The sequence below is a fragment of the Barbatula barbatula genome (assembly GCF_947034865.1).
Source record: "Barbatula barbatula genome assembly, chromosome: 22".
NCBI lineage: Eukaryota > Metazoa > Chordata > Actinopteri > Cypriniformes > Nemacheilidae > Barbatula > Barbatula barbatula.
The window spans coordinates 17,649,035-17,674,841 of NC_136785.1; the positions used below are offsets into that span (position 1 = coordinate 17,649,035).

Below are 25,807 nucleotides of genomic sequence, written 5' to 3' on the forward strand. Positions count from 1 at the left end.
CCTGAATCTCTCCTCCCCCACCCGCCGCGGATGCCGCCAGAAGAAGCAGGAACCCCGGAGCTCGAGCCGGAAGGCGCCGAGCCCCCCAGGGTGGACTCAGTCAGGATGCAATCCTCCGGGACGCTAGCCAATGGAACAGATGCCACGACCGGGAACAAACACAGGATAATTAACAAGGGGCAGGTGTAGGTAATGAAACACTCAGGGGAGGTTAACGAGGAAACGAGATGCCGGGAAACACTGACGAGACACGAGAAAGAACATGGCAAGTCTACATTTCATTACAAAGCCATGCCTTTCTCACACAAAACCTAAGGCTATGCCATGACTCCGCTGCAAGACCAAGAATAAACATGACATGATAGCGGAGTCATGACAGTAAGCAGTGGATCCAACCCCGTGCTTTAGAATTCAATGTTCCCCTGAGCACTTCGGCAGCGAGTCACATTGTCTAAAAGAGCTTTCCATCTCGTTTCACAGTGTGCACCATCTTTGGACATAGTTTGCGCTGTGCTCTTGGCTGTGACAGAATCATCCCATGTTATGCCAATATTTCCTTTCTGTGGGAACATGTCAGTGAAGGTGTTTTGGTCACGGCTGTCTGCATTCTTTCTGAGTGCAGCAGCAACCCTGTCTTCTTCCCAGCCTCGACGCAATTGTCCGATTCCGCAAGCCACATGAATGATATGGGCACACCCATGTATGCTGCTCTGCTGGGTCTAGCCCCATGAAAAAGCCATGCATGCCTGGGCAACTGCACCGTCTTACCCCATCACTCAGGGCTGGATGCTTGGTATCTGGGTAGAACGGCAAACCGTGCATTGGCCCCGGTGCCATTTTTCCGGAACTGTATGAGAAGTTAAAAAAGGTCTTTATAGTGTGCTCCCTCAGGAGAGGGTGTAGCACTTTCCAGTGTCCCTTTTGGTGCTGGGTGGCTATCTCGCCCCTTAGAGAGTGACAGACGATGGTAAGAGCCTGTCATCTTTCACCAAGGTGATGTCTTACTACCCTCACTGGAAGGTGATATCGTGGACACTCACTAGTAACACGCCTAGGCCACTCAGTGTTGCTCTGCTCAAGGTACTTCGTATAAGGACCCCATACTATAGTCTTGACATTATGTTGAAAGACTGACAGAAAGGGAACATCTTGTTTATGACTGCAACCTCTGTTCCCTGATGGAGGGAACGAGACGTTATGTCCCTTGGGCCACAACACTGCTCAGTCTGCTGCAGTGAATGGGAGACGCCTCACAGGTTCTTCCGTACAAAAGCTGAATGAATAGGCATGCCGTATTCCTTTATTCCTGTATGTACAGGGCCGAGACTGGCATGCGGATCTGCCAAGTTAATTTATTACATTCACATGAATGCATTTGCCATTTATACAAAGCGATTTACATTACATAATACTATACATTTGTTTCTAAGTATGTATTATTAAAGTCAGTCATATATTATTAAGCCCCAACATATTTTTTAAAGGATCTACAGTTAATCTACATATTTACCCTCCTATTTCTCTTTTTCTATGACTTTATAATCTTGTCCTCAGATCAAGTATTTTCTGTTTCCTTTTCAGGACTACACATTGACTATGTATTTTCAGCAAGCCTGGAGAGATAAGCGTCTGTCCTACTCCGAGATTCCCCTCAACCTGACACTGGATAACAGAGTAGCCGATCAGTTGTGGGTGCCAGATACATACTTCCTGAATGACAAGAAATCTTTTGTCCATGGTGTAACTGTGAAGAACAGAATGATTCGTCTCCATCCAGATGGCACTGTGCTTTATGGGCTCAGGTACTTCAGAATATATTTTCTTAAATTCTTAAATTCACATATAAAAGTGCTTACTCCTGCAGTTTAATGCACTTCTAGGAGCAACTCTCTTTTATTCAGTAGAACTTTACCGTGACTCGTGAATGAAGGTGTAAAAACATGTCACTGTTATCTACTATTTGGATATATAAACATGTAAATGTACATTTTAATCTGTATATATGCATATAGTAACCCAGACGCTGCATGAAATATTATAGCCTAAGTAACCGCCCCTTAAAATGTATGGTGATTTGTTAGATGATGTCGCGTTATAAGTCAGAAATGACAGCAGGAACTGAACATATGAGAACTACTTTGTTGTTTTAAGTGCAATCTATACCTTAGAACAGCCTCATTTTTGTCTTATACAGGTATATCAAAAGGTAAGAGAGTTTTTACATGTATTTGTTTGTTTCAAAGGTGACGCAGAACATATATCTTGTTGAGTCTGCAATCATAATTTTGACTTGCCAATGATGAATTCTATATTAACTATATAATGATTATCAGGTCAAACTACCTCCCTTTACCAACATATAACCTTCATTTTTAGAAACGCCACAGTGCTTTTTCACACATTGGAGAGCCTCACAAATATTATGAAGTATTAATTATGTCATGAAAATAATTATACTACTACTATAATATTTGTTGACACCATTTTACACATTACACGCTTACATAAGTAAGAACATGAGTCACTAGATGCTTTTTGTTACACAAGTAAAGTTTAACAAAAGGACAAATTAACTGTTACTTTTATCAGGCGTGTATAATCATTGACAAAGTCTCTATAAAAAGATATTTGAGAACGTCTTAAGAATTCTTTTGACCATTGAATACTCTTAAGATCTTCCCATAATTTAACTTAAGAGAAGTCTTGAGAAAAGTTTTGTGAATCCGGTCCCAGGCTTAATCAAGTTGACTTTAAGAAAGAAAACATTAACAGGTGTTTTTAGGCCTGTTTGTGTGTGCATGTGTCAGTGAGTTAGACCATGGAGGGAAACGTCTTAATATTGTTGATGCTGGTCATTGTTGCAGTCATGTGGTTTGCATCCAGTATGATGAAAGTGACCTATCTGTCAGATATGGTGACCCATTCCCGAAATGTGACCTCTGCAGTTAACCCATCCAGTGAGTACTGAACACACGCACTGCAAGTCGTGAACACACGCACCTCAGTTGTTACCTGCACTGAGAACCGTAACCAGCGATCTTCTGGTCATGAGTCCGAGTCTACCATATGGCCAGGACTGCTACTAGTGTATGCCTACAGATGGAGGATGTGTACAGTTGTTGATATTGTCCTTTAGGTTATGATCATAGTTTGTAACCTGTCAATGTAATCCTATATAAAATAGATGTGTTTCCAACAAGTAGTACCCTATCATTCAAAACCTTGATTGTGTGCATGTGTTAATCTGAGCCTGCCCCCGTTACTTTAAAATAGTATGTACTTTATTGATTCATGATTCATCTAGATTGATTATTTACCAAATAATCTATAAATGACTCAAAACACATTTTTGGATCAATGCATATGAAATGGCATATGATTTGTAATCGATGCATTGAGATAACGAAATAATAGATACACCCCTACTTGCTATGCTTTGTGAGCAAAAAAGGTTTGGAACCGGATGGGTGTTCATTATTCAGTGAACTATTATTTTATTAAATACTAATGGTTTAACAATTCCAATTTTATTGTTTATTATTTAGATTTTCAAGAAAAGCAGAAAAATAAATAAATAGTAATGCACTATCAACAGCATACAGTAAACTAAAATACTATTAAATCAATACTTATATAATAATAAATAGAGACTTCCATTTATTTCCTAGTTCTTAAAAGATTAATCTCAGATGTGGCGTTAGAAATTGGACAAATCTACATGGTTTATATTTTATGCTCAAGGGTTTTCAGTGTGTTCGCGCAGCTGCTTGCGTGCTATGTTTACACGTTCGCACATAAAATATAAACCTGTAGAAATCACAAATCTCTAATTTGAAAACAAAGACCACATTAATCAACACTTGAGAGGGGAAATGACAAACCCCCAAGTCAAAGTAGATCGCTGGCGCACCGTATTGACTACAAGCGCAATGGTACTTTGCGCCGAAAGCTGGGATTCTTCACATGCACAAACCATTTTACTTTTGGCTGGGGGGCAGGACACTGCGATATTTGGCAATAAATGCCATTGGCCCTGCTCCTTTCTGGAATTCCCGTTGTGATTGGCTGTTGCTGCCGCCCTCAAGTCGATGACAGAACAGGAGAGATGACAGAGGATTGTAAAAAAATTGGATCTAAGGAATTCACATGAAGTAATAGCCTATTTCAAATGTTGGCCCAAATGCAGGACAACGAATGGGTGCAGTAAGGGGATTTATTAAAAACACTGGGTTAATATAAAACAAATAAAAAAAATGTATATGAAAGCATTCAATGTTTCAATGACTTCGTAATAAAAACAATAAAAGGACTTAAATGCACAGAATTATTTCCCTGTACGCGTTATGGTAAATTCCTTTCCCTGATAGTACGTTCATCTGGCAGATATCTGTTTGATTTCTGCATTTTCTTTTGCAAGACATCTGGCAGATGCTGTTTGCTCATCTGCTCTACATCTCTGAGACGTCTGTTGCCGGATGCCATATAGACCTTTAGAAGACACCTAAAATGTGTATGATGTATTATAGATGTAAAACAGCTCTTTCTAAGATTTTTAGCAGATGATTAAATACAGCAGATGTTTTCCAGATCTCCTGATCTTTAGCAGACATCTTACCGGTGTTCCTGTGCTATCTGGGTTTTATTAAGCAATGCATTAACAGGCTTTGCCGAATGCAAGCAGCCTTCCTTAAAGTTATTTAGCTCGTATTTTAGAACATCACATGTTAGTAGCCACCTGCGCAAAACACCGTTGTCTGTCGTACTTGAAGAAACAGCTAACATTCTAGATTTCAGTGCTCTAACTTCATAAGAAGCTTAATTGAAAAGTGTTGTATTATTAGGACATGTAAAATAAGAAAAGTAATAATCTAAAAGCTACATTTACAATTACGTTAATATTATAAACGCTGGTATTTGTACTACAATTTAAAATTTAATGCATGAAAGGCGGGGGTAGGGTTAGTCCAAAAATAGATTTTTTGAAATAGAAAGTTTGAAATTGCATTTACCAAAATTATTAAAACAATAAAATACAAATCTACTCGCTTCACAGTCATCTGTCTGCTAAATGACTAAATGTAAATGTCTGTATCAGAGTCTGCTGAACATACGAAGGAGTTCACATGCTCAAATAGCTTGGTTTTCTTTAACAATAACACATGAAATAATATAAAGTCTATATCTATATGTATGGTAGGACGTCTGGCGACATCATTTAAAAAGCAAAGTCTTTCTCACTAAACCTTATTAACAAATGAAATATTTTTTAATGACATATTCAGACATTTAAAGGCAGAATACGCACAAATTAAAAGAGAAGAAAATGGAATTGGATAAATAAAATGAACATCATAGGCCTATAACCTCTGCTCTTATTGCTTCGGCTGCTGAAGACTGGGCTGTTGAGGAAAGCGCTAGCATTAGCATTATGTTAAATATTAGACGTGTTTTACTTACATTTCACTTTACAATCTGTACAAATAATAAAATCATCTATCTCCAGAGTTTAAATATTAATTTAAAAATGTCCTTTGAACACATAAATCCATAAATCCAGCTGGATATTGAGAAAATCCACATGCAGCCCCCCATCCTGATCCACCATTTTACCTTTGACATGCAAATGTAATGTTAATGAGAAACTAATAAGGATTTATTATAATACTCCTTTCCTCCAAACTAATTACTGCTTCAATAAAGACCCTGCTTAATATAAACACTTAGACGGAATGTGAAAAAATTGGTACTGTCAGACACCAAACAGGACGAGGACCACAAATGCGTCACGTACAAAAGTTTATTTAAGGGTTGGGGGTTAAGGAGAATTCAGGGGTTCCGGGGGGGGTACAGGAGTTACAAGAGTCTGCGTGTGTGTGTTCCCACAGTAGCCGAACAGCGATGGCAGGAGCTGGATGATCCGGGAAGTCCTGGGGGAAACACACACACAACAGCAATTGAAACGAAGCAGCAGTACAGTCAAGGACTAGGCGGTATACGTAGAAAAGGGACGGAAGGCAGGTCAAGATTACCGGGGCTGGAGAACACAGAAGTAGTCGAGCGGGTCCGGGATCACAGGCAAAGAGTCAGAGGCGTTTTCCAAAACAGGCTGGTAACGGGTGCTGGTTGCAGACGATCTGACAAGTGTGGACTGAAAAGCAAGGCTTTAAATACAGGGCATGATGAGTGGTGAATGCAGTGCAGCTGGTAGGTAAACGAGGGTGAGGCAGAGCAAAGCAGGAACAGGTGGAGGTCATCAGACTTCAATCAGCGTGTGTTACCAGGCAGAGAGAGAGCTCATGACAGGTACATTTTAATAGCCGTTGCCATGTCTCTCAGATGGACTTACTTGTGGCTGTGGTCTGGTAGTAAGCATTTTATAACCTTGCATCTTCTTTATCCAGAGCAAAGACCAATAAGCCAGTTGTTTCAAAGCATGAGTCATTAAAATCTGGCATATTATCACTGGGGCTGTTTAGCACTGTTTATGAGTGTGTTAAGTTTGATCTGTCACTAAAGCAATCTGTGCAGTCCAATCAATGGAGACCAACCTTGTAATCACATTCAACTTGTATTCTTTTATTTTATTTTTGATTAACACCCAGTTAAGCTTTGTATCACCCTACCAATACAGCTTTAAATGTAAATGATATAATCTTGCACAAGTTACTAAGTCACACATAAAATGTCTGTGTATTGATAAATTTAATATGGCATTTATGTTAAAGAAAGATGAATGAAGATGGTTGTCATTTTGAAATCTTAAGATGATAGTCTTCAAAATGAAGACAACGTGTATTTGGACTCTTCTGGTTGCCAAACATAGTGAAATTTGTAGTTATGTGATGAACTACAGATTTGGTTTCTCTGCTAAGAAACCTATGTGAATTGGATTTTGAAAAAGACAGATGCAGGAATTACACAATTTCAGAAAAGTGAAGTTTATCCCACGTGTTTTGTGTGGAAGCAAATGGCCATTGTTTGTTATGATGGCGATGTACGCCCCTGTCGTGTCTTGACCTGCCCCCTCATTTCCTCGTCTCTGATTCCTGTCTGTGATTATCCTTTTCACCTGCCTAGTGTAATTATCCCTTGTTAGTTTCCCAATTTAATGCCCTTGTGTTCGCTGTCCTGTGCCGTAAAAGAGAGGGTCTGTTTATAAAAATTACAAACATTTAAAGATCTCCAACACTGAAAGAACCTCAAGTATGGTCAGAGTTTAGGAAGAGAAAGGAATAAAAAAATGAGTTTCAGAAGTTTCAGTTGCGGAAACAAGAAAGAGAATTAGGAACTTCAATACCGTCTGTACTCATATGAAATTATGCAAAAGCTTGGGTATCTTGGCCCAAATCACAATATGAACATTTTGATTAGATTCTGCTTAGCTAATGTTCCCGATAATAGACACAGTACCTGAATATTCTAACTTCATAACCAATTTCTTTCCCATTGAATTGTCAATTAGCCCCGCAGTTTTGTAATGCTGTGCCTCAAAACAAATGTGTGTGTTGGACAATGTATGAAATTTTTCTCATAATAATTTGCTGAGATAGATTTTTGGAGCCCAATCTCATTTGTCTTGCTCAAGAGCTCTTCAACTAATATCGACTAATATCAGAACGGACATGAGAGGCTAAATAAACCAGTAAATGACTTATATAAGATGGTAATTGTAATCACATTTTGTAATCACATTTCTTTACAAATCAGATTTATACATAGTTATTATAGGAAAATGAATAGTGCTTAGTGGAGTATTGAATGAATAGAAGATACAGTACATTATCATCATAAAGCATTTAGAATATATTAAAAGAGTGTTTTAATTCCTCTATAATACTGACATGTTTATATGGAGTTATATGCAATAAAGGTAAAGTGTTTATATTGTATAACACTAAGGTCACCAAACACAGTTGCAAAACAAGGAAAAAGCTTCCCTATTCCCTAAGCACTCACTGCATTTGCCATTGATAAAAAAACAGTCCTGCCCACAACCCACGCCATTTGTCAAGCCAGTGTTGTCGAATCAGGAGGGTACTCAAACACTATCACAGGGGAAATAACCTTACAAATGACTTATCCGTGGCTGCTCGTTGGCTTAGGCTAAGTAATTAATTTATTTGCTGATATTTATGTGCAGTTAATATACTGGAAAAGTTACCCACAAAGCATGATTTAAGAGCTGAATAGGAACTAGGTGGGTGGACATCACCTCCACATGGTCTATTCCATATTCATGTACCATATCTGTAGCTGAAAAAGGAAAACACAGAAAACCATGGCACAAAACAATATATGGCACAAAACAGTATACTGTACGTCCTTGAAAAATACAGGAGCTGTTGTGCTGACACAGAGGTTCAAATCCGGCCTAAACTTCTCAACAGTCGTTGTCATCAAATATGGATAAAAAAACCTTTGCATAAAAAATAAAGCCCAGTTGGGCGGGCGAAACTAAAGTACGTGCGCACCCATTGCCAACATAACACAGACATTAATACGTTTCACTTACCGGGTGCAGATCATGTCACCGCTCCATCTATCATTTGCAAACGATCTCCAAATCCAGGATTTTATCCACCAAACAAACACACCCCAACTATCGCAAGAGTAACGTTCAGCAGCTGCAGGCCCACACAGCAGCCAAAACTGACGCAGCAAAGCCATTCTTGACAGTAAAGACTCTTCCTATCGCTCGTCGGTTGATGTGTGGGTGGCCTATTTCTTTTGGCTTGCTGTGCTTTTCCTTGAGAATTGCCCAATAAGGAACAAAAAAAGCTATTTTACAAAACCTATACGAGCCTTGGGGGAGTGTATTGAGCACAGAAATACTACTAATACGTAATACGTCCAACAAGTTTTTTTACAAGCTGACCATGTTAAGCATGAGAAGCCAGCCTGTTTAACATTGTAAAGAAGTACATTAACATTTACATAAGTAAGAATGCATGAACCAGCGTTACATCACCCCTTTAACACCATTAACTACATTGTACCATTTTTTTCCGTGTATGGTTTAATTTTAGTTTAATTAGTGAATACTACAGTTTACTGAAGTGTTTATTTATGTGGGCAAATGTATTACTTACTATAATTGTACACTAAAAGATGACAGACACACTACAATAATCGACCACACATTTTTACACTTATGCAAACTAACCGGACCCACAGCTAAACAGTAAATACTTACCAAAACAATAATCGTACATGCGTTAGCCAACTGACATAACTGACTAACGAAACATTATGGCTTAAGAATTAAATCAATCCACATCCTTTATCATTAATCCAAGTAATAAAAATGACGATTCCAGTAAGACAAGACAGTAATAGCTGCACTGTGTACACCACATAACACTCAAAATTAGTTATTTTCAACATTCAATAGAAAAAATACACATGTATTATTAATCACACTTGAAGATTCTGGTTCAGATATGTCTATTGGTCTAAGTTTATTGGTCTCTTTCTTGGAATTTTGAGATCGAATATGTTTGTTTAATAAACTTGACAAACTTTGCAGATCGTTAACATTAAAGGAAAGCTACGCTACATACTTCAATAAAGATCCAAGTAACTGACTCTTTACTAAAGGTATTTCTTATCTTAATGGGGAATTGTAAGACTATCATGCTACATTCATGACAGTTTAACCTTTTAAATTATATTGTTAATTCAGTGTAACAATTCTACTTTAAAATGTCACAATTAAATTCTAATCTATTCTTGACAAACTATATATCACTAGGAAAGTCTAAAGGGCTGTTCACACTATGGACAATAACGATAAATGTAAAAAGAAAGTGTAGTGAGGTAGGCGGGACGAGAGCCGGCATTCAAGGCCTCGTATCATGGAGGAGATTGGGAGCATAAGAGGACAAGCGACCGGACCGTGAGTGAGAGAGGACCAGGGGCCTGTACCATGAAGCTGGTTTAGGTGGCTAGCCAGCTATGTTTCAGTTTAGTTTGTGCCAACCCTGGGTTTTAGGTACCATGAAAGTAGCTCGGCTTTATTCGGTGTTCGTCGCCATGGTATCTTACGCTGCACGGCTAACCTGCTCCGGGGCAGGCTATGTTCTGGATTCGAGATCTCAGACTGAAGTTTGACCAATCAGCTGTGAGCACAGAAACATATAGGTGACGTAACTGTCTCACAGTGCGTGTTAGAATGGCTAGTTATTTTTATACTGTTTAATAAAATAAAAATATTCATATTCATATATAAAAATATATATTACAAATATAAAATCAAATATTGTTTACTATATAGGTAAAATCTGATTTTACAGATTTGCTGGCTTACACTCAAATGAAATTCAATTTACTTACTTATATTCCACTGTTGTTGTATCACGTGTATTTGCGTTGCATTTTTTACATTCTTGTCTGTGGTGCAGAACATCTAGGAACACTTTCAGTTTCACTGTATAAGGACATAACAGTAACAGTAGTTTTATTAAGGCTTCAATGAAATGACTGACCCTGGTTAATGGCGCAAAGACTAGTATATTAAAGGTAGAGGCTTATGCATTCTGTTGTAAAAGCAGGCCGTTTTATTAAGTGTAATTCTTATATTTTCTTCCGCTTCTCTGTGTTGCAGAACACACCGCTATTTTATAATTCTGAGCTCCGTCTTCTTTCTGCAAAAAAACCCTAGTTTTTATCATATCAGACTAAAAGGAGACCAACATGCAACCAGTCCGCGTTATTTTTTGGGCAACTTGTTTGACATGAACCATCAGTACACGGTGCATTTATTGATTTTAAACACGTAAGATGTCAGAGTTTACAATGCAGAAGCGGTGTGGTGTCATTTGCCTGTGAAATTAGCCGTTTGCAGCTTTAACAAATTAGTACAGAAGTTCAGAATATATGAGAATGAACTTTATCTGCACGCGACTCCTCTCATGTGTACTCGGAAGGGAAATGATGAAGCAGATGTAAGGTTAACTGCTTCTGCTGTCTGAATGGATGTTTTTTGTCCGCGCGCAGGTTAAAATTGCAATATGCGGGAGCTTCAATGAACATTTGTTGTAATATTTCTGTACCCATGCCTTACATAAAAAAGTTGCCCGCAAGGACACGGACCCCTTGTAGTTCCACCGAGAACCCCGCGGATCCTGTTTGCCCTACAGCACTACAGTAAATGTGTGTACTATATAGTCTTTTAACTTGCGCATTAACGCAATCAGCAGTGTTTCTGAAACACTTCTCTCTTGCGTAGACAGCAGAAACATATCAGTCCATGGCTGAAATTCATGTTTGTGATCATATTGTGGAAATCGCTTTATCCATTTATAATGCGATTGGTTTAGCCATGCTGACGTCACTCGTTCATGTGCACGCGCGCGCAAACTAATCTTAGCTTCAGGATCAAAGCTTGAGTTGACAAAGAAACTCCACGAGCTGCTTCATGGTACCAACAAAGCTTGATCACGTTGGTTTGGTTTTGTCAACCCAAAACTAATCCAACTACCCTGAGTTTGTTCAGCTACATTCATGGTACAGGCCCCAGGCCTGGACTTTATGTTGTGTTTTATTGTTTGTTTGTTTATTTAATTAAAAGTTGTTTTACGTCCGCCGGTTCCAGCCTCCTTCCTTTCTTTTATTGAACCTTGTTACAGAAAGTTTTAATCTTCTTCATTTTTAATTTAGGAGAATACCAGGGTTTACATTACAACTATAACTATAAAGACACAGAAAACAACAACATATCCTTCAACCCAGACAACATATGTGTGTCGTTTGTCCATTTGTCAAATACGACAAACGCAAGCGGTTACTAAATTACCACCTCTCTCAGCTGCACGCAAAACTATTGCCTACCGTCATTATAAAATTTATATTTTGGGGTATTACTTTGCAATAATAGCATGTGTTGTGGTTTGATTTTCATAAAAAAAATTATAACTGTATTTACATCACACAGTTTTGTCAATTACCGTAACACATTTATTTATTACGTAAATTACAATAAAACACATGATACAGATACAAAACAGTTAAAATCTTTAAAAAGTATGAATATTCCAAGTGTACAGATGTCAAGCGATTGACTTATATGAGCAACAGACACGAAAGCGATCACCATCTGCTGTCTTCCAGTTTCTGCAGTGTTTCCTGATTATCAAATCTGGCGCAGTTACTGTCACGGATGTGTTCGAGAGAGAACCCAATTGCAGGCAGCGAAACGGGGATGAAGGGGTTAACAAGGACTTTAATATGTACAGGAAACAAAAACAAAACAAAAACCCACGAGGGGGTGACAACAGGGTACACACTAAACTGAACTAACTACAGACTAAACACTTGACCAGAATTACAACTACAAAAACACCTAGACAGACACAGACACAGACACAGACACAGACACAGACACAGACACAGACACAGACACAGACACAGACACAGACACAGACACAGACACAGACACAGACACAGACACAGACACAGACACAGACACAGACACAGACACAGACACAGACACAGAACGGCACGGCACGGCACGGCACGGCACGGCACGGCACGGCACGGCACGGCACGGCACGGCACGGCACGGCACGGCACGGCACGGCACGGCACGGCACGGCACGGCACGGCACGGCACGGCACGGCATGGCATAAAGCATGAAGTAGCAAGGCATACCAGTACAACGAACGAGCACAAGACAATAGACAAGAGGGCATTAAATAGGGGAACAAACACAGGATAATTACTAAGGGGCAGGTGAAGGTAATGAAACACTAATGGGAAGGCTAACGAGACAAAAGGGCGGGAAACACTGACGAGACACGAGAAAGTACATGGCTTTCTCACACAAAACCTAAGGCTATGCCATGACTCCGCTGCAAGACCAAGAATAAACATGACATGATAGCGGAATCATGACAGTTACGTCAGCCTTAATAGTGAAATATCATTGGATTTCTTCTTTCTCGTGACAGACAGTGTCATTCCGTCAGTGTTGAGTGTGAAATGTTATTGGCTCTTGTTACCAATTACGTCATTCTAATGTTACGGTTGCTGATGTCCATTTCCGGCGCTCCTTGTATCAAGTTATCGGATGGCTTCAGTTCAGGATGTTTACAACGCGACTTTTAATACGTTTATATGTTTTGTTCATTTTATGGAACAAATACATGTGACTGAACTTTTACTTGTGTGTTGTGTTTAAGTCAAGTCAAGTCAGCTTTACTTATATAGCCTTTTGACAATTTTCATTGTCTATAAGCAAAACATATAAGGTTATGCAAGTCAAAACACAGGTCAAATATCAGACAGACTATAAATTCCTATAGTCAGTGTTAATTAAATAAAACTATACAATTCTTTAACTTTAAAACTTTAAAAGTTTAAAGGTTGACAAGTGGTTAGGTTTATGGTAAGGGGAGGGGTTGGGTTTTGGTGCTCTTAAAATCTCTTTGAATCTATAAACATTTCTTAAACCATTAATACTTTTACAATTGCAAAAATAAATGTGTCTTTATTTGAATGCACAAACAGCATAGGGTCATTTTCATAACAATCATTAGAGGACGCTTAAATTAAAAACCTGAACTGACGTCGTAATAAGCTACGTTCACAAACAACCTATTGAGTGGTTTTTACTTTCAGGACAGGCTGAAAAAACGATTGACAATGAAGTGTTTGACTATTGTCGATTATGACAGAGGTTTAAGGTCTGAATTAAAGATGATAGCCACCAAAAAGTAACATCCACAATAAACGAGAAACATACAATGACAGGTAAACATCCTCGGGTAACTATAACAAGCACGGAAACAAGTAACATTGGGGTCAAAGTATTGCAGACTAGGAAACAGTACAACAACAAGATCTGACAATGAACATGACAAACCACAGGTTATAAATAGTGTCCAGGGAATGATGATCAGGCTGGTGCAAAGGATCATGGAAAGTGTAGTCCGTGTGAGTCAATAGTCTGGTGAAAGGGAACGAGTGAACCGGAGGAAAGGTGCAGATGCTGGGGCAGTGGCTGATGACTGAGGAGAGCTCATTACAAATACAGGGGAAGGTAAACATTTATGTATTTTAAAATATTTAAGCATCTTCGACATACTTAACATAAGCCTTGTTAACACGTTTTCATGCACTGTATAGAAATAATGAAAGCAGAGATAATTTTTTCTTGCACATTTGCATTTATTACACAATGATAACAACGAATAATTACATATTTTCAAGAATTTACAATTACAAGATTTCAAGAAAACAGTTATTTTATGGCCCCAACTAACATACTGTAAATAACATATTTTATCTTTTAAAAAAAATTGAACCAACTGTAAGCTACTACTGTAAACTGAACGTAAGTGTGGAGAAAATATGTATTCACATATGACGTCACAAGGGTCAGAGATAAGCCTACTTTTGTACTTTCATTATTTCAGCCAAATATTTTGATAAATATCTTTAAAAAACAATGCCACCCACATCTTGGATGTACTGGGGGACTGTGGTGAGTAAATTAACAGCAATTTAATTGTTGGGCAAACTAACACATTAAGGAATATAAAATACAACTAAAAAGAAAATATCCCTTATATCATGAAAAGGCAAAAATGCTAGATACAATATTTGTGTGCATGTTTTAATATGGGACCTGTAAATAACAGTAACAAAAACAGTATAAAAAGGACTAAATGCAGATACACAAAAAAATAACACAAAAACAGAATAATGCTGGTCTGCATCCTATTTACTGTATAACTTTGAAATCTGGCCCTCAAAGAAAAGTAGTTGAAGACCCCTGTCATAGACATATATCGTAGGTGCAGCTGCGTGCTGCAGTTGTGGAAAGGAAACACACACACAGACGTGTGCAGATGTAGCCGGTCCAACTCACCCCGGGCTTCGAACCGACGTCGGTCTGAAAGGGAGACGGGCACTCTAACGAGGAGGCTAAAGACCGCAGTCTCTAGCGTCTGTCGCTAGAGTGTCTCTGTTGGTCGGGGAGTGAGGCTTACACACTGCACAGCTCTTCACTAGCTTGCACCCGTTACACAGACATGGATTTCTGCGTTAAAGTACGGCATGAACTTGTGTTTTCGGACTGGTTAAAATACGCGACTGCGTCGCTTTTACAAGGGTGAATTGGGTTACTACGTTGCATATGTACAGTACTGACAAATAAACAAAACTTTTAAAACGTAAACTTGACATTTATACAGGGGCACAGCAGATTTATACTGGGGCACGTGGGGTCTAGCAATGCCCCTGCATCCCAGACACAAGCACACATTCAACCTTCAGAGAGAGCATCCATCCGTTGCAGTCATATTTTAGAGAAAAGACATTCGGCAATGAAAAGGAAAGCATCAGCATCAGGTCATCTACATTCATTTTAGTGACTTGAAAAACTGCAACATGCAAGCTAGAATAAACAAATAAAAAATAAGTTATTGTTATCATCTGCTGGTGTGGACACAAATATAGTTAAAGTCACATTATGATATATAGTATCGTAATCGCGGCATGCCTGAGTGACATCTCGCTTTGGATGAAGGATCATCACCTGCAGCTAAACCTTGCAAAAACGGAACTGCTTGTGATCCCGGCCAACCCAAAGATTCACCACAACCTTGCCATACAACTAGGCTCATCAACGATTACACCGTCCAGCACAGCCAGAAACCTGGGAGTGGTAATCGATGATCGGCGTAACCTCACAAGTCATGTTGCCAGCACCACCTGATCCTGTAGATTCATCCTCTACAACATTAGGAAAATTAGACCTTTCCTATCGGAGCACTCTACGCAAGTCCTAGTCCAGGCTCTTGTCCTGTCCAAACTGGATTATTGAAATGCGCTTCTGGCTGGACTTCCTGCTTGCACAATCAAACCTCTCCAGACGATCCAGAATGCGGCGGCAAGAGTGGTCTTCAATGAACCGAAGAGAGCGCATGTAACTCCGCTCTTCATCAGGTTACACTGCCTCCCTGTTGCCGCCCGCATAGAGTTCAAAGCTTTGCTCCTGGCCTACAAGACCAACACCGGATCTGCACCATCGTATCTCCACTCGCTAATGCAGATCTATGTTCCTGCCAGATCACTGCGGTCTGCAAAGGAACAACGACTAGTGGTACCATCCCAAAAAGGAAAAAAGTCACTCTCCCGTAACTTCTCTGGATCTGTTCCACATTGGTGGAATGATCTACCAGCTGCTACAAGATCAGCAGACTCGGTTGCCATCTTTAAAAAAACGCATAAAAACGCATCTCTTCCGTCAACATGTTGCTGATTGATTTATCCTAATTCTCTTCCCTTTCCTTCTTTAAAAAAAAAAAACCTTACTAACCTCACTATTCTTAGCTTTGTATACTGTACAAGGCTTTAATGGACTAGTTTGATGCACTTATGTATTTTGTTGCCTATGTTGTTATAATTGCTTCCAATGTTTCCTCATCTGTAAGTCGCTTTGGATAAAAGCGTCTGCTAAATGACTAAATGTAAATGTAAATAGTTATTGTTATTATGTAAGCGCCCATTATGCCTCTTAAACGTTCAATATAAATTATGTTTAAAAAGTAATTGGTCTAAAATAATTAGCTCTCTTATAAAGTGATTTTCGGTCAGTATATAAATGTGCCATTTGTTTTTCTTTTATAAGAGACCGACTTTAGAACTTCCACAGCACTTAATGATTAAAAAGTCTATAAAGAATAAGTATAAATATATGCATAAGCATGCCTGAACATGACAGAGGGCTCTCTAGCGATCATATATGTGACAGGTTCTGTAAGGTTTTCATGATCTCTCTTCACTTATACATGTAGTTTTAGTGCTGCTGTAACTCTTTCTCGTCTTTTTCTCAATGCTATGTGTATAAGCAAGTAGAGCCAGTGTGTTCAAATTACTTAGCTCCAGTCCCACAAACGAGTAAGAGCGAGACAAAAGAGATGCTGCTCTTGGTAGATTGCATCTGTCATTATGGGAATGAGATTTTGCGCCTGTTTTAATACGTGCCAAGTTAGTAAATCTCCAGAATAAATTTCCACTCCCATCCGCGCTTTTTTGAAAGTGCACTCTCTCTGTTTAGTAAATCTGGCCCAGAGTCAGTAAAAATATTACTTTTGATTATGGAGTCAAACTTTGTACATTCGCTTGAGGGAGTATGTTTTGGTTGCTCAATTCTGCTTTCAGTTTTGAAGTAGAAATTGGTAATTTGCTGTTAATGCTCGGGGTCAGGAACCCCTAGGCTTGCGAGGTCGCGGTTTTGCAAATATAAAGTTTAGTAGATCTGAGCCATTATTTGAGCAATTTTCAGTCTACATTGGAATAAATTATCGTATTATAGCAGCTAGTTTATAAATCATAAATCATAATGAAATAACACAGCACGGATGGCTTTAAAGAACAATATTTTGCTAGTTTACACAATTTTAGTTTTTAGTCCCTGTTATAAGGAAATATGTACTTTGTTCGGTAAATGCAGTTTTGTTAGCCTGGTTGTAACATGTAAAACAAAATGTTCAGTTGCTGTTTACCAAGATCAACTTGATCACTGATCCATGAAAAAAGTGACAAGGAGAATTTTACTTCATTTTGACACTCTCTCTTTATATGTGACATTTAATGCACTTGATGCTTGATCATATGAATATGCACAAGAGCATCTGATAATAAGATTGAGATACGCTTTTTATGTATAACTACTGTAATTAGAGTATAATTAACCGACATTAGCTGAACTATCTTGGCGCAGTTAAAAAATGCGCCGTTAAAATTATACGATCAATCAGTTTTCAAGCCTCATAAATCTCCATTAGCACAGGAAGTGTAACTTTCTGCATAGCTTGGCCACTGCATGCTGGTGTAGGCCTACTGTTTGTAATTAAGTTTAAATTTGTCATTTATAATGAAATGTCTTTGTTCACCATTCACATATGAACAAAAGTACTATTGTGAAGTTTTTGCGCATGAAATTGGACAAAGAAATAATAATGGGCTATAACTGCCTTCTTTTTATTAGACAGTGAGTTTGCGATTATTGTATACAATATAAATTAGAACTGTTACTGTGATTGTGGCACTGCACTACAAACAAATGGCTTTGGTTTGATGTCTAAAACTTTTTGTGCTTTTATCTCGTGTGGTAGCAATAAATGTGATGAAATATTGCAGGACTACATTGGTATTGACACAAATACTCTAAACATAAAAAAATAAAATGCAGAAATATACTGTGTATATTAGAATGTGAAAAGGAAGCAGAAATAACATAATTGAAAAGTGGATACCTTTATCTTACATTTTTTTACGATTGCTAAACGCCTGTGAGCACAACTGCAGCTACATGTGCAAAACTCTAACTACAGTCTGCACTACCAACAGTCACCTGAGCTAAACTGTTCAGATCACCTGCAAAATTCATTCAAAGCAACACAACTCTTAACACACGGCTCAAAACAGGCTCAGTGCAGCCAAACACAATGCACAACTGAGATAACACACACTGTCACTCACAACACACTGAGAGTAAAAACACTAGCATCAAACACCAATACAGAAAATACTAACTTTTCATCTTTACAGTTTCAACAATTTTAGTGACCTCATACAAAGTCAATTTTCTTCAAAGAAAAGTTCAAAGTGACATTCTTTCACATGATTTATTTACATTTTTAGAACATAACAAATTTTTAAGGTAAATGAAAATTCTCAGTTTGCTTCAATAGTGTGTAATTTACGGAATTACAGTAATGAGGAAAAAAAGGGTAAAACAAAAAGTACATACTGTAATTCAAACAAATGATTGAGTGGCTAATCCTGCCTCTCTCTAGCATCAGGCCACATGTTTTCATCAACATCACATCTAATGTTCTCTTACAAAGGCAGGTACAAAACCATAAATCTGCGATGTGCTGCAAACCAATCTGTGACAGCTGCAGAGTGGTGAAAAGCAACATTATCGCAAACTATGACAAAAACTTGGGGGTTTCTTACTGGCTCCCCCTGTTGTGCTGGCACTAGCTGAGCATAGAGCTGTTCTAGGAAAGCTATAAGCCTTTCTGTGTTGTATGAGCCAATGAGTGGTGTGTTGAGAAGCAAATCATCATTGGCCATTGCAGCACACATGGTGATATTTCCCCCCCTTTGGCCTGGAACCTCCACAGTGGCCCTTTGACCTATAACATTCCTTCCTCTGCGCCGTGTTTTGGCAAGGTTAAATCCAGCTTCATCGATAAATACAAATGAATGTGGTGTTTCCAGTGCTTCCACCTCCATTACTCTCTGAAAAACAGTAAGTGCACAGTTTTACTCTAGTAATGCTAGTGTTTTTTTACTATAACTATATTTTATAGCTGTGTATATAACCTCAGATGTCTTACCTGGACATATTGGTATCTTTGCTCTTTTACCCGTTCACTGTTTCTCTCGAATGGTACAGTGTATAACTGTTTCATTGTAACTTGGTGTTTCTGTAGGACTCGAGAAATAGTTGTTGTGCTGACAGAATTAACATTTTCAAAAATATCATTATCAGCCAGCACTCTATCTTGAATCTCCCGCAGTTTTATTGCATTGTTGACAACAACCATGTCAACAATAGCATTTTCCTGCGCATCTGAGAATATTTTTCCTCTTCCTCCTGTTGGGGCCAGCCTTTGGGTCCTGTTGTAAAAATATATTTTACAGTCACACTACTGTCATATACATCTGTGTAAATATTTTATAATTACAATAGAAAATAAATTCCTGTAATGTTTTCATTTACTGTAAGGATGTAACTCTCACCTGTTTGTACGGTGGAAAATTCGCATTACAGAAGCCACTGTGGATCCTTGCAGATTGGGCTGCACCCTCAACCCTGCCTCTCTCAATGAGAGACCATGATTCACGACATGTGTGTGTTCACTAACAAGTCTAAAACAAGACACCTGCTTAGCCTTTCACCTGAAATTGCAATCAGCAGTGTTTGAAAGGCACAAGGCTGAAATCTATTCTGTTTTGAATGTGTGGTTCACAGTTTTGACAGCAGTGTGTCAGCATTTGAACAAAGTGCTGTAAATCCACAGTGTTGTGCAGGTTGTGGTTAAAGTCGTGGGATAAGTGTTTATAGTTTTGCAAACTGTGTTCAAGCAATGAAAAACGAACTAGAGTTTGGTCCACATGAACTGCTGCTGTGCAGACTGTAGTTAGAGTTTTGCACATGTGACTCCAGTTGTGCCCACTGTCGTTTAGCAATCGTAAAAAACTGTAAGGCTAATTTCACAGCTTATACACTTAATTGACCCATAGCAAGCAGTTTGATTCACCAGCGATCTGACCAATCATAACGGCGATATTATGTGCCCCGTGACTGACAGCCATTTTGTCTGACACACAAACCAGTCCGACAAACCAGGCGTAGTAGAGCTTTGGTGATAAAAAATTGCTTTTTAACTACTGTAATAGTAAACAGAGTGAAATATACCCATGTTTAATGGACATTCTCACTTTTACAATAACTAAATTATAATCATTCCAAATGAAGGAGAATTGCGGAGTTCACGTCACAACTATTCCAATACAGATACGATATTGTTGGGATCCTTAATGTACTAATTACAGACATGAGCGTTCGGGAAGTGGTGTTTTAAGGCATAATATAATCTTTTTCATATATTACTAGCATATTACAAGTATGAACAAGCTGGCAAGATATGTTGTGGCAATGTGATGTGATGAGCGCACCTTCAGCCTTAAGAAAGCAGCATTTGCAGTGACATTTTAAAGAAGAGATGTTCAGCAATAAAGTTGTAAAGGAACAGATGTACTGTGTTTGTTGTATTTGACACAAATTATGAAACTTGCTTTTTCACAAAGAAGGATCACTGTTGACTAAAACTCTGCCCGAAGATAATCTTTCGCTCTAAAATTGTCATTACTACAAATTTTGGAGTAAATATAAACACTTAAAGGTGTGCAGAACTGCCTGCTTTAATTAGATTTTACAGTTATCTGAGGTCTACTCATGAAGTTGGAAACCATTCCACCCCTCAAACTAATGCATGGATGCATATAGCCAGAAACAATTCCTTTGAGGCATGCACAGAAGCAACACTGTATGTCCCAAAAAACATTTATTCATAATAACATAGACATATTAAAGTTTCAAGGCCACATTACATATTATACATGACATGACATATGATAGCTGCAAATAAACGTCTCGGTTACGTATGTAACCTCTGTTCCCTGATGGAGGGAACAAGACGTTGTGTCAAAGCCGACAGATGGGGTTCGCCCTTGAGAACCAATCATCTCTGACTATTTTGAAAAGGCCAATGAAATTGGCGAATTAAATTTGCATGCCGGGCTCCGGCCCCGGATATCCGGGTATAAAAGGGGAGCCTGAGAGCATCTCGTGACTGCTGCAGCGGACGGCTATTGTCGTGGCATGAAGGACACAACGTCTTGTTCCCTCCATCAGGGAACAGAGGTTACATACGTAACCGAGACGTTCCCTTTCTGTCGGTCTCTCGTCGTTGTGTCGAAGCCGACAGATGGGGTTCCTATTGAAAACGCCACGGCACTAGCCGCGTCACAATCTCTAGCGAAGCGACGTTGACCGGCCTGGGCGAGCCACACGTGAGTGCTATCGCGAAATTTGTAACCTTCCAGTGGGCAGGCAGGTCCCCCTGTGCCCGCCCAAACCACACCCAAGCCGGCCCGGAGGGGTGGAGCCGTCACTTCCCATGAGGTGTCAACTGACGAAAGAGCGCTTGGCTGTCTGGTTCAGGACACCCGGTGGGCGTGTGACATGCCGGGGCTTTGCCACCTGCTGTCTCCACTGGAGGCTGCGCGCTAGGGCCTCCGTGTCGAGGGGGTCCTCGTCCAAGGAGTGCCCAGCGGTACTGGGTGGTGTTCAGGGAGGCAACAGGTCCCCCTGTGCCCGCCCAAACCACACCCAGGCCAGCCTGCAGGGGTGGAGTCATCACTTCCCACGGGGTGTCAACTGACGAGAGAGTGCTTGGCTGTCTGGTTCAGGACACCTGGTGGGCGTTTGACCTGCAGGGGCTTTGCCACCTGCTGTCTCCACCAGGGGTGGAGTCGTCACTTCCCACGAGGTGTCAACTGACGAGAGAGCGCTTGGCTGTCTGGTTCAGGACACCCGGTGGGCGTGTGACCTGCAGGGGCTTTTCGACCTGCTGTCTCCACCAGGGGTGGAGTCGTCACTTCCCACGAGGCGTCTACTGACGAGAGAGCGCTTGGCTGTCTGGTTCAGGACACCCGGTGGGCATGTGACCTGCAGGGGCTTTGCCACCTGCTGTCTCCATGGGAGGAGGCGTTTTTGGGCGAGTTGCGATGACTGCAGCGAGCGAATGCCACCCTGAGGTTTAGTACGCTACGCCGGTCGTGCTGTCCGGGCCAGTATGCTGGCTCTGCACGAGAGGCCGGAGCCTCATCAGTGCAAGCAGGACAGCTAGCAACTTGAAGGCAGTGATCTGCCAACGCAGGCGGGGGCCCGTCCAGCGACCCGACACTGCTTGCCCGTTGCACACCGCACCCGCACCCCGTAGGGAGGCGTCTGTCGTTACCACCACCGGCCTCAAGACCTGCTCAGGGTTAGGATGCGACGGCAGCAGGCGTAATGACGATACGCCTACTGCCAGTGCGCCACGCTCTCCAGGGAACTCATCTCTGTAGTCAGTGCTGTCGCGGTCCCATGTGCGTCAACCCGAGGGGGACAGGCCACCCCCGAGGACACCATGCCCAGGAGCCTCTGAAACTGATTTCAGGGGACCGCTGGCTGCTGCCTGAAAGTTCAAGCAGCTCAGCACTGACTGTGCGTGCTCGTGAGCGAGCACGCCGTCATGGAGACAGTGTTGAGTTCTCTACCAGGAAAAAGGGGAGCTCCGCGCCAGGGAGAGCTGCTCTCTTTTTCCCGGCTGACCCGTTACTGACATGCCAGCCCCTCAACAGTGCCGAGGGAAACTGTACATGAGAGTATGCGGTCAGTTGTCATGAACCACTCCTGGCGTCTGACAGACACCAGGACGCGCTTCTGCGCCTCCCGAACGGCACCCTTGCAAGGTGCTGCTCAAGGTATGCAGCGACCCCTGGTTTTGGGGATGATGAAGTGCGGCTGTCGAAGCCACTGGACATCTCGGCCGAGGGGACTGATGTGGACATCGTCCGACCCAGCCTGCGCTGCCACCGCGGTCCCCGGAGGGCCAGTCGGCGGCGGCACTACTTGGGTCGGTCTTACCCCGTGGGGCTCTCTTTAGCGCCCTGGCCTGCAGGATGGCCATGGCGTAAGAGTGGAGGCAGCTTGGTCCACGGCACTGCCAGCCTCAACACCAGAGATGTCGAGACCTTACATGCCCTGGACGGTGAGCCTAGGTCAAGCTCCCCAGGTGGCCGCCGTCTGCGGATACCCGCGACTGCATGCTCCACCCAGGGTGCATTGACATAGTCCCTAGCTGCCTCCCCGCCCCGAGGGAAGAGAGGGCGATAGAGTCAGCTAGACGGAAGCGCGCCGAAGGGGTCGCTCCAGGTCCTACTGAACTCCTTATGCAGCTCGGTAAAACTTGGCACTTGAGCCGGGCCCAATGTGCGAAGTACCCAGCCGCGAGCACCAGGACTGCACCGCAACCCGACGCTCACGGCGGTCCGAGCGAGCATGGCTGACATCTTGACGTCTGCTCTCACCTGTGCTCGACCTCCCGAGGGAGGGAGCTTCAGGGAATCGCCAGAGTCTGATGCCAGCAGGTCGCTCTCCGATGTTGCCAGAGACACCTCATCTCCACGGCTCGTGTCCGAGCGCATGGCTGAGGAATAAGATGGCTTAGGACCATCCTTGGGGAACTGCTAAACAAGCGAGACGGGGCGCGAGCGGTCCGCGAGCCGACCGGCTAACGGATTAACGCTCACGATAATCCCCACATCACCCTCGCTGCTCGCCGCCGCTGACGGCAGGGCCGTAGCCGCTGCGGTCACAGAACGGGAAGCAAACGAGGTGGTGGCTTCCACCAGAACCGAAGGCTCCGAAGAACAAAAGGTGAATGAATGAGCACGCCGGCTCCCCTTTTATACCCGGATATCCGGGGGCGGAGCCCGGCATGCAAATTTCATTCACCAATTTCATTGGCCTTTTCAAAATAGTCAGAGATGATTGGTTCTCAAGGGCGAACCCCATCTGTCGGCTTCGACACAACGTCGAGAGACCGACAGAAAGGGAACCTCAGTTTTACAAATACGGCAAACTACTAAATTGAGTAAGATATAATGTCACTGCTAATGTAAAGTATAATTACTGTTCATTTTAAACTAATGCATAAATGTCGTGGGGATGATACTATTCAACAGAGACCCATTATAATACATTTTGATCAACCATGACATAAGCAATTGATAATGTAGGAAACAGCCGAGAATAGTACAAAATCATTTGCATGGACGATCCAAAGCATTTGCAACTTGTTCAAAGAAAAGAGAAACTGCTTTTTTCATGTGCACAAGCGACAACATGACGTGAGGTTTGAACAAGTAGTTTTGAGAATTTCAATTATGATATTTAACATGGGTTGAGGTACTTTAGGGCAGTTTTGTTTCACCTATCTGTCCCATTTCCACCCCCCAAACTAATACATGGATGCATATAGCCAGAAACAATTTGTTTGATGCATGCACAGAAGCCGCACTGTATGTCTCAGGCATTTATTCATAATAACATAGACATATTAAAGTTTCAAGGCCACACTACATATTATATATGACATGACATATGATAGCTGCAAATAAACACTGTCCCATTTCCACCCTCACATGGTTTTTATATTCGAAAACATCAAAATCAATAAGTAATAGGCTGTTTTCTACACTGGTTTTGAGGCCGGGCTGGAGAAACGCTCGGTTTGTAAGGGCTGGCCGCATTGAAGACTTATGATTGGATAGCAGTTTGCGTAGTAAACTTAAGTTAGAGCCTTCTGTGAATTTGGTTAGACACGTAATGGGTTTGTTTCCTGGATGCGATGGCAAGGCTTTGCGTATAGTTTGTATAGCATATAGCCTATAGTTCTATGGTGTTTAATGATACATGAAAGTACCTATCAGCATTTGAGACTGAGAACCAAGACAGAAGTTCATCGCTATGTCAGGTCTCAAATGTTACGAGAGGTTCCATAAATAAACAGATGTGAGAATCTCTGCCAATACGACAGTGTTGGCAGATACGGATATGACCCAGAAATAATAATAAAAAAAACCTTCAACATAGCCACCATTATTCTCAAACGGTGGATAAAACTTTAGAGGCCGGCGACGTCACCGGCTGAGAGGCTGGCTGAGTCACCGGCTGAACAGGACTGGACACCTGCGGCTGGGCAGGACTGCATGTCGGCTGGAAAGCCGACTGCTGGACAGGACTGGATGCCTGTGGCTGGGCAGGACTGGATGTCGGCTGGAATGCCGACTGCTGGATAGGACTGGATGCCTGTGGCTAGGCAGGACTGGACATGCCGACTGATGGGAAGGCTGCCGCATCCCTGTGCCTCTGCTTCTTCTTAGTCCGGCCCACTCGTCGTGTGGCCAGCTACGGAGAAGCAAAAGGGTGCCCGGTAAGCTCTGTACCGGAGTCGGACGGGGCGTCCCACGACTCCCTTCATCCACGCCTGCCACGGAGGGTCAAAACAGTTGGAGCTTGAGATGGCTGGGTACTTCGCACATTGGGCCCAGGCGCGACTCCAAGCCGTGCCCGGCTCAAGTGCCAAGTTTTACCGAGCTGCATAAGGAGTTCAGTAAGACCTGGAACGCCCCCTTCGGCGCGCTTCCGTCTAGCTGACTCTATCGCCCTCT

At 41.5% G+C, this 25,807-nt stretch overlaps 1 protein-coding gene across 1 annotated transcript in view; it reads left to right on the top strand.

Moving 5' to 3' along the window:
- Nucleotides 1-25,807, top strand: part of gabrb2b (gamma-aminobutyric acid type A receptor subunit beta2b) — a 107,353-nt gene that overhangs the window by 32,300 nt on the left and 49,246 nt on the right. Inside the window, exon 4 of the mRNA XM_079485962.1 lies at nucleotides 1,582-1,802. Within this exon, the coding sequence (XP_079342088.1) occupies nucleotides 1,582-1,802 (221 nt within the window). The remainder of the gene's footprint in view (nucleotides 1-1,581; nucleotides 1,803-25,807) is intronic.